Source organism: Cebus imitator, unplaced genomic scaffold (genome assembly GCF_001604975.1).
Source record: "Cebus imitator isolate Cc_AM_T3 unplaced genomic scaffold, Cebus_imitator-1.0 Scaffold90, whole genome shotgun sequence".
Classification (NCBI taxonomy): Eukaryota; Metazoa; Chordata; class Mammalia; order Primates; family Cebidae; genus Cebus; species Cebus imitator.
This window is the reverse complement of record NW_016107405.1, coordinates 5487156-5499512: the sequence shown is the minus strand read 5'-3', so window position 1 is coordinate 5499512 and position 12357 is coordinate 5487156. Positions and strand designations below refer to the sequence as shown.

The window sequence follows — 12357 nt, the reverse complement described above, 5'->3', positions numbered from 1 at the left end:
CAGCAAAAGGTGTCAGACAATGAAGCAATTCTGGTAAGGGCAACAAATGGAACACTTCAAGTGGGAGAAGGACAGTTTCCAAAGGAAGAAATATACATAGGAAACAGACTTTGTTAGTCATTAAAGAAATGCATACTAAAAGAAGAATATGTCATTGTTATATCTTTTCAATTAGCAGAGAAAAATGTATTACTACCAATTTCTAGTCAGAGGTCACCAAACTTATATTCTTATGTGAGTCTGGTAACACAAGCCCTTTCAAAAACAGTTTGGCAAGATGTGCCAACTACCATAAAAAAATTGTATATTTTGGTAGTATTTTATCCCAAATTATATGTGCCATAGTATTCTCTATACTAGGAGAATAACTTAATAAATCATGCTATACCTATTGTTATAATAATATGCAGTTGAAAAAATAATGAAAATTAAATACCAGCTGGTTAAAGATATGAAATTATATTTGTACATTATTACTTATATGTAAATGTACAGATAAAATAATATTAAAATTAAGTATTTATTGGTTCTGTTAAAGAGGATTGTGGATAAAATACTTCTTTAATTTTCCAGACTCTCTGTAATATTTTTATAATTTAACTGTTTTCTAAAGAGTATGGACTTTTTTGGTTCTGGTTTTTTACACATATAAAAGTATATATCTGTATTTAAGGACAGGTGATTTTTTTCACTTTAAGAAAATTGGCTATAATAAAACCTAAGCTGTTGGAATAGGAACCTCACTTCTGAGCTCTTTATCTGTTTAATAAATAAATTTGATGTCTATAAGGCTTTTGTGAAACATTTCATTTGAAGGTTAGATTATACTACGTTATTTATATAGCTTCAACCCATAATTCATCTAATATTTTCATTAATATTTTATCAAAAAAGTTCTTTTCTTCAAAATAGACTTTATACATGTTCCAAGTGTTCATAATTTGTCATTCTAGCTATTAATAGGTTAAATCAAAAGGAATCTTTTTTTTCTTTTTTGATACCGAGTCTCACTCCATTGCTCAGGCTGGAGTGCAGTGGCACGATCTTGGCTCACTGCAACCTTTGCCTCCAGGATTCAAGCAATTCTCCTGCCTCAGACTTTTGAGTAGCTGGGACTACCATCATGTACCACCACACCCAGCTAATTTTTGTGTTTTTAGTAGAGATGGGGTTTCACCATGTTGACTAGGCTGGCTTTGAACTCCTGACCTCAAGTGATCCACCCGCTTCAGCCTTCCAATGTGCTGAGATTACAGGTGTGTGTCATCACACCTGCCCCAAAAGGAGTCTTTTAAAGTGAGAAGAAAGTTGTGAAGCAAATTCTATTATACAAAATAATAGCTGGGAAAGGACATTTTAAATGAGGAAATGAGTACTGTTTCAGAAGTCTTGTAGAAAATCATTTCTTTCCAAAGAAAGGGGCATCTTAGAAATTGTATTTTCTCTGACATTTATTCTTTCAACAAATATAAGACTGCCTGCTATATGTCAGGCACCTGTGCTACACAAGCTACATCTTGAACTTGCTGACAGCCCAAAAAGTACAGCACCATTCATCATCACTACCTCCATCTCATCTAGAAGAATCAAAGGAAAGGAACTGATTTGACTTAAAAATGCTGTTTTTTCATGGGGATCCCAGGGAAGTTTGGAAGCATATGTATAAAGATACTTCTTGCAAAATGTCAACCTTTAGTATAGGAAATTTCCTAAAACATATTTTCTTCAGGGTTGTTTACTAGTTTGGTTTCTCTAAGATAAACTAAAAACATGGGAGTGAGGGGTAAGGGTGTGTGTATAGGATTAAAATGAAATTAGAAAAACATTTTTGTTAAATGAGTGAAATTAAGAAACTTTGCTATAGGGACTGACTGACTCTAAAGCATAAACAATTCAATCAAGTACCACAATATTTATTTTAATAATGCATACGTGTTAAGAGGATTTTCATTGTTCTTTAGCTGAATAGAAGATCTTTTTCCTGTGACCCTTCTCTATTTAAAATTTGTGCATTTCTGTATAAGAGCTACCCTTGAAAACATTTGTTAGTTTATAATAATGGCAAATATAGTTCTTTGGGCAAGAAAGTCTTAATTTTGGAGCAAGCTAGTGAGTGGGTCTTTCCAGATTAGTCTTATGCAAGTAGGAATCATCATAATGAGATTTGATTTAGAGAATTATGAAGGCATCCAGATTTGGAAATATGCTATCATGCCTGTTAAGCTTATATTACTTCAGAGGTTTACCAAATAATTGAAGGGGATCTTTTTTAAAAGAAAACATGAGTTATCACAGATAAGTGTATGGAGGTAACAAAGAGAGAGGGTGGGAGAGGTCAAGGCTAGACTTTAACACCGCATCACTCTCTTTCAAGCCAGCACACTGACAGGCTCCTGTCAGAAAGGGTCATTCTAAGTAATTGGTTAATAAAAGGAATGACTGTCTCAGGATTCAGTAAATGGAGCATCAGTGTCAAAAAGGAATCTGTTGCTGAATGAAGCCATTTGGAAGTTAGACCAAGAATATGGTATTAATGAGATTGGCTTTGGAGTCTGGTTTTCTGCTATAAATTTAAAATTAATTTTGCAAGCTTTTTAATTAAATATTTACACTGTAGAATTTGGAAGTCATTATTCCTGCTAATGTTGAAAATATTTATGTCACCACTCCAGCACAGGATGTTTCTAGTAAATATCACTCTATAAATGTGCCTGATTCTTTTTATCTTTCAAGGATCTTTGGTTTCTGCTTATTCTCTCTCCTGCCCCACCCCCAACAGCCATCCCTCTCCTCTCAGCCCTCCCTCTTTAAGTCTTTTCTCTCTCTCACTTCCTCCCTCCCAACCTCCCCCCCCCACCACCACCACACACACACACACAGGTAGGGGAGAAAGGAGCTTCTTTAGCAAGAAATTTGTATCTGGCAATTTAGAAACTGGATACTATACTTTCATTGCTGAGAAGTACTAAAAGAACCACTTAAGTTTTTGTCGACATTTGTTACTGCAATTATATTTATTAAGTTTCTACCAGTAGCATCTGATCTTCTCCTTTTTGCTAAATTTCATCCGGTGTATGTTTGCTATAATTATGGTTCGCTTTTTTGTAAGATGTTAATGGACAAGCACATCAATATCAGTTGTCATTCCTTATAGGTAAAACAAACTTTTTTTTTTGAGACAGAGTCTCACTCTGTCACCCAGGCTGGAGTGCAGTGACGCGATCTCAACTCACTGCAACTTCCGCCTCCTGGGTTCAAGCAATTCTTCTGCCTCAGCCTCCTGAGTAGCTGGGACTATAGGCCCGTGCCACCATGTCCGGCTAATTTTATTTTTTTTTTAATTTTTTTTATTGCATTTTAGGTTTTGGGGTACATGTGAAGAACATGCAAGATTGTTGCATAGGTACACACATGGCAGTGTGATTTGCTGCCTTCCTCCCCATCACCTATATCTGGCATTTCTCCCCATGCTGTCTCTCCCCAGCTCCCCACCCCCTGCTGTCCCTCCCCTATTTCCCCCTGAACCTGGAAACCGTCATTCTCAGCAAACTGACACAAGGACAGAAAATCAAACACCACATGTTCTCACTCATAGGTGGGTGTTGAACAATGAGAACACATGGAATTAGGGAGGGAGCCTGGCTAATTTTTGTAATTTTTGGCAGTGATGGGGTTTCACCATTTTGGCCAGGCTGATCTTGAACTCCAGATCTTGTGATCTACCCCCCTAAGCCTCCCAAAGTGCTGGGGTTACAGGCATGAGCCACCAGGCCCGGCTGAAACAGAAACTTTAACATTAAAGTTGCTTTATCTCATAACATAAAAACACCATTTTAAAATGTGATCATCTATGAAAGCATATATTTTTAATGTAAAACTAATAATTTACAGTGATGGGATTCTAATGAAAGACTGCCTTTCAAGATATATATGTATATGTATGTATATTTATATATATATATATATATATATATATATTTAAATCTTCCAAGGGAATCTTGAGTTGCCTACTTCTAAATCAAGTGAATTGAATTAACATGGATATTATGGTATTTTTAAAATCAAAATGTTTTTATTATCAATGTATTATGCAGTAACTCTTTTCTTTTTCCATACTAAATATTAGTTGCAAAATGAACGGGAAAATGATCCAACTCATATACCATTAAGGGAAGAAGTATCTACATGGAATAGTAGAATTTTGAAGAGGACAGCTATTACAGTATGCGGATTCGGTTTTCTTCTTTTCATTTGCAAGATAACTTTCCAGAGAAAATAATCGAAATATTTGTTTTAAGTTATATATATATACATCTTATTTGAACCATCCAAAAATCATTGCTTTTAACTATTTGGCACAATATAACCTTACATTCTTTGCCAGTATTCCATAGGAAACATTTTGACAATGTAATGTAATTTTTTTTTAGAAAGTGGTTTGTTACTCTGACTTACAAATACAGTTTGTTATGTTTTATGTTCATTTTGATCAGGCAGTAAATTATAAGTAATTCTTTGGTTTGATCATATGTAAATCACATTCAAAATTAAAGTTATATCTAATATCTTTGACATTTTAAAAAGTGTGCTTATTTGTCATAGTGTCTTACAGAATTAGTAAAGTGTTCACAAATTAAGAGCTTTCTTTTATTCCTTGTTTTCCCCTTCGTTATTATATAATAAAGACTTTTATTGGATTTTTTGTTACATTATGAGGAAATTATTAATTTTGAAAGTATCTATGAGAATACAAAGGATAAAGGTAAAATGTTAAAGTTTTAAATTGTGGATTAAATCCTTAGGAAAAGTATTTTAAATACAAATTAGAACAGCAAAAAATTAGACACTAGTGTTGAAAGTACAAAGTACATTAGAATCTTTTATGTAAATTACTTTGAGGAACATACATACTATAACATTCTTAGGAATGTTATAAAAGTGAATGACATTTGACATCTTATTTATCATATCTAAAAAAAGTAAGATTTACAAAATCAAACTGATGATATTCAGATTTTTAAAGTGAAGTTAATAAAAAGGCAGGCCCAATTTCACAGGGAGTATAGGATTTAAATCTTGCCTGACTTAGTGCCATACTTAAACAGATGCAGTTGATCTGCACTTGTTTGAGAAATAAACAAACCAAAGATAAAGAATTGTGGAAAGGAAGAACATTACAAGGAGCTATAATTAGTAGCAGTTTCTGCTCTTGCTTATACCAAAACAACAAGATTTGAATCGTTCTTTTCCTGAGAATATGCTCAACCAGCTATCATTGGAAAGTAATCACACTATGAATTGGTGCCTGACATTTTAACCTAACTGCAAAATAGCAACATATTTTTTTTCTGGTATTTCCTCATTTAAATGAGTCTTAGAAGTTCTAAAGGAACTTCTTTTAACAGATGGTGTTTCACTCCCAGCACAGTGCTTGGGTAAATAGAAATTATTGAATAAATCTTAGTTTTAGCTTCCTTTAAAAAAAATAAAAAGCACTCTAGGAAAATTACAGACATACTATCAGATTATCTATTTATTGATGGTCTTTTTCACCTCAGTTCATCTTTAAGATAATGATGTTTCTTCTGTTGGCTGGATAGGTCACTATTTTTTTTCTTCTGACAAAATCAAAACATCTTGCAAATATTAGGACAAACTGTGAAGATATGAATTTATAAAATATTTGCTTTCCAAAAGAATTTGTCACAGAATTCCATAAAAGGTGACTTTTTTCTTTCCTTGACAAATACAGTGTGATTTTTAGATTACAGACTGAGAATAACTGTAGCAGCATTGTTGTGATTAGTGAAATTAGTTCTATGGGCAAAGTATCAATAGAGAATGAATATTATTTTTCTCATAACTTAAAATTGGTTATTTTATCTAGAGCATAAGTCTCTTCCTACTCTGATTATTTCACCTGATTACAGTGCTTTATTGTAGGAAAGAAGGCATTTATTGCTTCTGGAATATCCATTCTTTTATAACATGTAATTCAGTATAAATCATTTTTCTTCTCTTCTTCAAACAAGAAGAGGACTTAAAGTAAGTCTCCCTTAGAGACTTCCCTGAACCACAGATACGAATGTTTTCCACCAGGTTTTCATTCTATGCACTTGAAAGTAGTAAACCTTTTTTAAAATTAGTTGGTATATAATTTTTAATTAATCCAAATTAGAAAATGTTCCTATATCTTTAGAACCAACTTAGGAACAAAAATAGTCTATTTGGGGGATGTAAGTATCTTTCAAAGAGAAACATGCTTACTTGTCCCATCTTGCCACTATCTTTAAGTGGTATGTTTAGTGCTCTTTGGCAATCTCATTACATTTCTCTGATACATTTATTACATTTCTCTGATATATTCAGTAATCTTTTTATCAGATAACTGTTTTGCACTCCTCTTTCCTCAGACTTCTGAGACCTCCTCAACTCACTCTTAAAATGGTGGCCATGCCTCTTATTTCCCTGGGAAATAGAATCAGTTTTTTAAAAAGAACTTGCATTCTGGGTTTCCTGTAGTTAAGAGGTCAGCAAACATTTGTTTTTAAAGTTCCAGATAATAAATATTTTAGACTTTGCAGGACATGTGGTCTGTGTCACAGTTTCTTAACTCTGCTGTTGTAGCACAAAAGCAGTTATAGACAGTACATTAGTGAATGAATGCAGCCAGGTACAGCAGAACTTTATTTATAAAAACAGGTATTGCCTGGATTTTGCCCACCAAGCTATAGTTTACAGACCTATGTCTAATGTCACAGGGTTGCAAATGTGAGTTATTTTTTATTTTTATATATTCTCTTTTAATCCTTATATTCTAGACAGAGATTTATCCATTTTCTTAATATTTTTCAAAGAATCAGCTTTTGAGTTTGTCGGTCAACTACATTTTAAAATTTTTATTTCATTATATTTCACTTTTATTATTTCCTGTCTTAATTGTTTGGGTTCTTTTTTTTTTAACTCAGTTTTGTTAAACACACTTGAAATATTTTTTGCTGTCTGAGAAAAGAATTAAAAGTCATATTATACATACTGTAATTTCATAATTCATTTTAAAATACATTTATTTTTCCCTATTGTGTTATTACAGTATCGATATATTAACACTTCTCTATTGTGTATTACAGTATCAATGTATTGAAATTTATTTCATAAATTATTTTTTCCAAATTGCTTTAGGAAAAAAAACACATTATGACTTCAAACTTACATGTTCGCAACTTTCTCTTTTGAAAAAAGAAGTATTGCTCAAAAATAAACTGATGATACTATAAATAACTATTATGGTTTCTTAGGCGCAGGACAGAGATGGACAGATTACCACTTGAATGCCTAATATATGGCAAGCATTTCATAAATGTTACATTTAATTCATAGGCCAGGGCCATGAGGTGTATATTCCTCTTTTACAGAAAATGAGTTTCAGAGACTGTTGAAGTAAATTGTTGAAATTCACACTGCTAATAAGAAATCTGGGATTTTAATCCAATCAGTTTAACTTCAAGTCCTGTGTTCTTTCCAGCACTCATCATTCATTCATTCATATATTTACTGAGTACTTATCATGTACGAGGCATTTTTCTAGATGTTGAGAAATAAATTATCCCTGCCCTAATGGAACTTACATTCCAATGGAAATAAACCAACAGATAAAGCGTAAGATAATAGATGTGTTAAATGCTATGAAGACAGGGAAATAGGAGGTGCAAGGTAGAAGTAGGACTTTGAGTGGTCAGGGAAGACCTCTCAAACTTCAGATCTTTTTGAGAATATAAAGGATTAGAGAGTTACCCATACAGATATCTAGGGGGAAACTATTCCAAAACAAAAACTATGAAGCAAAAATATCACTGCACCAAGAGACTGTACTATAATTTTTAAATGGACTAGAGGCACCACTGTGGTTACTATGAGACTAGTTAGGAGGCTGCTGCGATATTCCAGATGCAAGGTGATGGTAGCTTGAGTTAACATTGGAAACAGTGCAAGTAGTTAAGCTCAAGACACACTGTTAAGATATAACCCGTAGGATTTACATACAGATTGAATGTGAGTTTTAAGTGAAAAGCAATAGTCAAAGATAACTTCAAGCTTTTTGGCTTGAGCAAGCAGAAGAATGGAGTTGCCACTTACTGAAATAAGGAAGTCTCTGAGAAGACAAAAACAGGAGAGATGAAAAGGGAGTAATTTTTAATAAACAGAATATTTGAGTCAGAAATTCAGAGGGGGGAGACACTGACAGAAGATAAAAATTTGGATGTCACTTTGGAGATAAGAAGACTCCACTGGTTCCCTAAGGGAATAATGTAGACAAATAAGGCAACTAAGTCCTAGGGCACCAACATTCAAAGGAAGGGAGACAGGAAGAATCAGGAAAGGAGATTAAAAGAGTGGCCAATAAGGCTAGGCAAGAGCATGGATCAGCATCCTTCAACCCATGGGCCAAATTTGGCCCAGAGGGTGGTCAACAGCATAGTCAGTAGGGAAATGTAAATTAAAACCACCATGAAATTCAATAACATTACACACCCATCAAAAAGACAAATTTAAAAAGAATGACACAAAGTGTAGTAGGGATAAAGTACTTGAAACTCATACATCACTACTTTAAACCGCAGAGTGGAAAAACCATTTTGGAAAAATCGTTTGGCAGTATCCACTAAAACTAAACATGTTTTCCTGATGACCCAGCAGTTCTGAATATATGCCCTAGAGAAATGAGTTCATGCTTCCCCAGAAAGATGTATACAGGAATGTTCACAGTAGGTTTATTAATAGCCCAAAACTGCAGCAGATAAAAAAAATAGTTGAACAATGAAATACTTCATAGTAATAAAAAAGAACAAACTATGACTACACATAAAAATATGGGCAAATCAGACAGACATAATATTGAGCAAAAGAAGCCAAACACAAGATTTTGTACATACCATATTATGAGTTTATACATAAGTTCAAAATAGAGAAAACTTATTTATGGCAAAACTTAAGTGATGGTAGTGGCTATGTCTGAGAAGTAGGTATTGACTCGGAAAAGAAGCAAGGATACTGGAAATATTTGAGCTGACCAGAAGTTGCTTAGATATATACATAAAAATTCAATGATATATATAATTTCAAGCCCAAAATCCCAAGACTTCAAGAGGTAAAAAAAATTGGCATATTGACAAAAGCAGATTATGAAAAATAGAACTATAAAATACCTACTCTACAACCCAAATTTGAAAACAAGTTTAAATGTAGATATTATTTTTAAAAACTGCTAAATTTAAAGAGAAATTAAGAGAGTTTTAAAATCTGGTATTAGGATAGTTTTCCTAGATATTTTACTTAAGATAGTAAATTTGGAATTAGAGGAGCATTAATATGAGCAACTTTGTCACATTTTTGGTAAACAGCAAACACAAAGGTATAAAGTATAAGAATAAGGGATACTTTAAAAGATTTGCAAATTAAAATATTTAAAATTAGTAAATGCAGTCATGCATCACTTAAAAACAGGGATGCATTCTGAAAATGCATTGTTAGGCAATTCTGTCACTGTGCAAATATCATAGAGTGTACTTTAACCAACCTAGAGGTATAGCCAACTACACATCTAGGCTATACAATGCTCCTAGGCTACCCTGTACAGCATGTTACTGTACTGAATATTTGGGGCAAGTAAGACAGTGGTAAATATTTGTATCAAAACATATCTAAACATATAAAAGATAGAGTAAAAATACAATATAAAAGATAAAAATGGTACACCTGTATAGGGCATTTACCATGAATGAAGTTTGCAGGAATGAAGGTTGCTCTGGGTGAGTCAGTGAGTAAGTGGTTAGTAAATATGAAAGCCTAAGACATTGCTGTATGTTACTGTGGACTATTATTATAAACACTGTGCACTTAGCAGCTACACTAAATATATTTTTAAATATTTTTATTCAATAATAAATTAACCTAAGCGTATAACATTTTTACTTTATAAACTTCTTAATTTTTTAAAACAGGTTCTTTTGTAATAACATTTAGCTTAAAACACAAAACATATTGTACACTTGTACAAAAATATTTTCCTTATATCCTTATTCTATAAGCTCTTCTCTATTTTTTAAAGTATTCTTTTTAAAAATTTTTAAACTTCTTTGTTAAAATCTAAGACACAAACATACACACATTAGCCTAGGCCTGTAAGTATCACTGTCTTCTACCTCCACATTTTGTCCTGCTGAAAGGTCTTCAAGGCAATTACATGCATGCACTGTCATCTGTGATAACAATGCCTACTGAAATAATTCCTGAAGGATCTGTCTTAGCTATTTTACAGGTTTAAAAAAAAAATAAGTAAAAGGAGTACACTCTTAAACAATGATTTAAAAGTTTAGTAAATACCACCAAGGAGTCTGAGCTCAGACACCCCTAACTGCTAAGCTGTTTTGGCATGGGGCTGGGGATATGGTGACAGTGAATCATGGGTTCAAGTGCTACAGTCTCACTGTTCATGCTGGGTTTTAGTAGATTTTCTTGGATAAATGTTTCTGCATTTGTTCTTTGACCTTAGTATATTTTCTAAAGACTTTAAATGATTGCATGTTTATAGTTTTCTCCAGCTTTGCTTGTTTCTCTGGGGAGTACATTTATGACATTCCTCATACTACCTTCCTGGTAGTAAAACTCTTTAATCAATATTTCTGGGGTATCTGCTTTGTGCTTAGTACAGAGCTTAGTCCAGAATACTGTGCAGGATTTTTTTTTAAAGCCAGAAACACTAGCTTTTGTATAACCTTATCTTTTGTATAAGGTTTAAGTTAACACTATAGGATGCTGAAAATTTTAAGAGAACCTAAAGTCTGTTTGAAGCAAAAGGAAAATACCACCTAGATTTGACAAGAATACATTAGGGCTAGATAAATGATACCTAAAGCAAGGTTACACTGTTAATTTTAATGGCTTTCCTATGGAAGGTATTTCAGGTAATACCTAATTTAAATGAATTATATTTATTAAATATGGGAAACAAGATTGAAATGTCTAAAAGGGTACCAATCCAAAATGAATGCAGGGATAGCAGGGAAAAATGGCAGCTAGGAGGCAGGGCTAAATTGCAGCTTCCACTCGTATGGACATTACAGCATGTGGAGACACACATGAACTTTTGCTCCAAGGACTACCACAGGAACATACCAAGAAAGCCAAGAGAATCCACAGACCCTCTTAAGGAAGCAGCTTGCTGCTGCAGGCTCCATGAAATGTTCAAAAACATTGTGACTGCCCAAGGTGTGAGAAGAGGAATGTCTGCCCCTGAACACACATCCTTAATGGGGAGCTTGAAGGTCCAGATCACAGAAGGATTTGACCTTTCCTGGAGCTGAGACTAATTTTAGGGAACTGAGCAAAATACAGGGGTAGAGGAAGCAGCAGGAAGGGACCTGTGGGCACTCTCAGTCCCCAGGGAAGCCATTCCTAACTTTGTCTCACAGGGGTTCTTAGGGAAGATGGCCAGTGGAATTGGGGAAAGACCATAGGGACAAAGAATCTTTGTAACAATTTTGACAAAACAGGAAGTTTCCTGGACAAAATCTAGGGGAGGGGGTGCATGGGGAGTGCAGATATGAGCACAGAAACCAGGGCAGGTGGAGAGGTGTGAAATGTGAAAGCCCTGCTTGCTTTTTCAGCAGGGAGGTGTGTAGCTTGGGGCAAGTTCTCAGCCCTGCTCACTGGCTGCCTGGAAATAAACTTGGGGGAGGGGGACACAGTGGGAGTGAGACTGACCTTTCAGGCTGCATGGGAGCTGGGTAAGGCCTGTCACTGCTGGGTTTCCCCCACTACCCTGGCAATTTATATGACGCAGCAGAGCCAGCCATAATCTCCCTGGGAATGTAACTCCATTGGCCTGAGAAACACACCCCAAACCCCTAAAGCAGCCACAGCAAGCCCCGCCCAAGTAGTCTGAGCTCAGACGCACTTAACCCTGATGGTCTCCTGATGGTCTTTCTCTACCTGTCCTGGTAGCCGAAGACAAAGGGCGTAATCTCTTGAGAGCTCTATGTCCCTGCCCACCAGCTAAGAAACCCAAATACTTTTTCAGGTCACCCTAGGGCAAGCTTATTTCCTCCGTGTACTACCACAGCTGTTGCTGTCTTGAAAGAATCACCTCCTGGCTTAAGACCAACACAAAACCAGTGCACTAAATGAAACTACAACCAAGGACCCTCATAGAGTCCATTTCACTCACCTACTACATCCACCGGAGCAGGTGCTGGTATTCATAGCTGAGAGACCTGAAGACAGATCACATCACAGGACTCTTCACAGACACTTCTTGGTATAAACCTGGAGCCTGGTAGCTCCACTGGGTGGCTAGAT

The 12357-nt window shown here is 34.8% G+C and overlaps 1 protein-coding gene across 3 annotated transcripts in view; it reads left to right on the top strand.

The window, feature by feature from the left end:
• Positions 1 to 4660, top strand: part of ASZ1 (ankyrin repeat, SAM and basic leucine zipper domain containing 1) — a 58290-nt gene extending 53630 nt beyond the window's left edge. For all 3 annotated transcript variants that reach the window (XM_037740814.1, XM_037740813.1, XM_017535076.2), the window contains one exon: positions 4127 to 4660. In XM_037740814.1, the coding sequence (XP_037596742.1) occupies positions 4127 to 4279 (153 nt within the window). In that variant the 3' untranslated portion in view covers positions 4280 to 4660. The remainder of the gene's footprint in view (positions 1 to 4126) is intronic.
• Positions 4661 to 12357: the final 7697 nt, after the last annotated feature.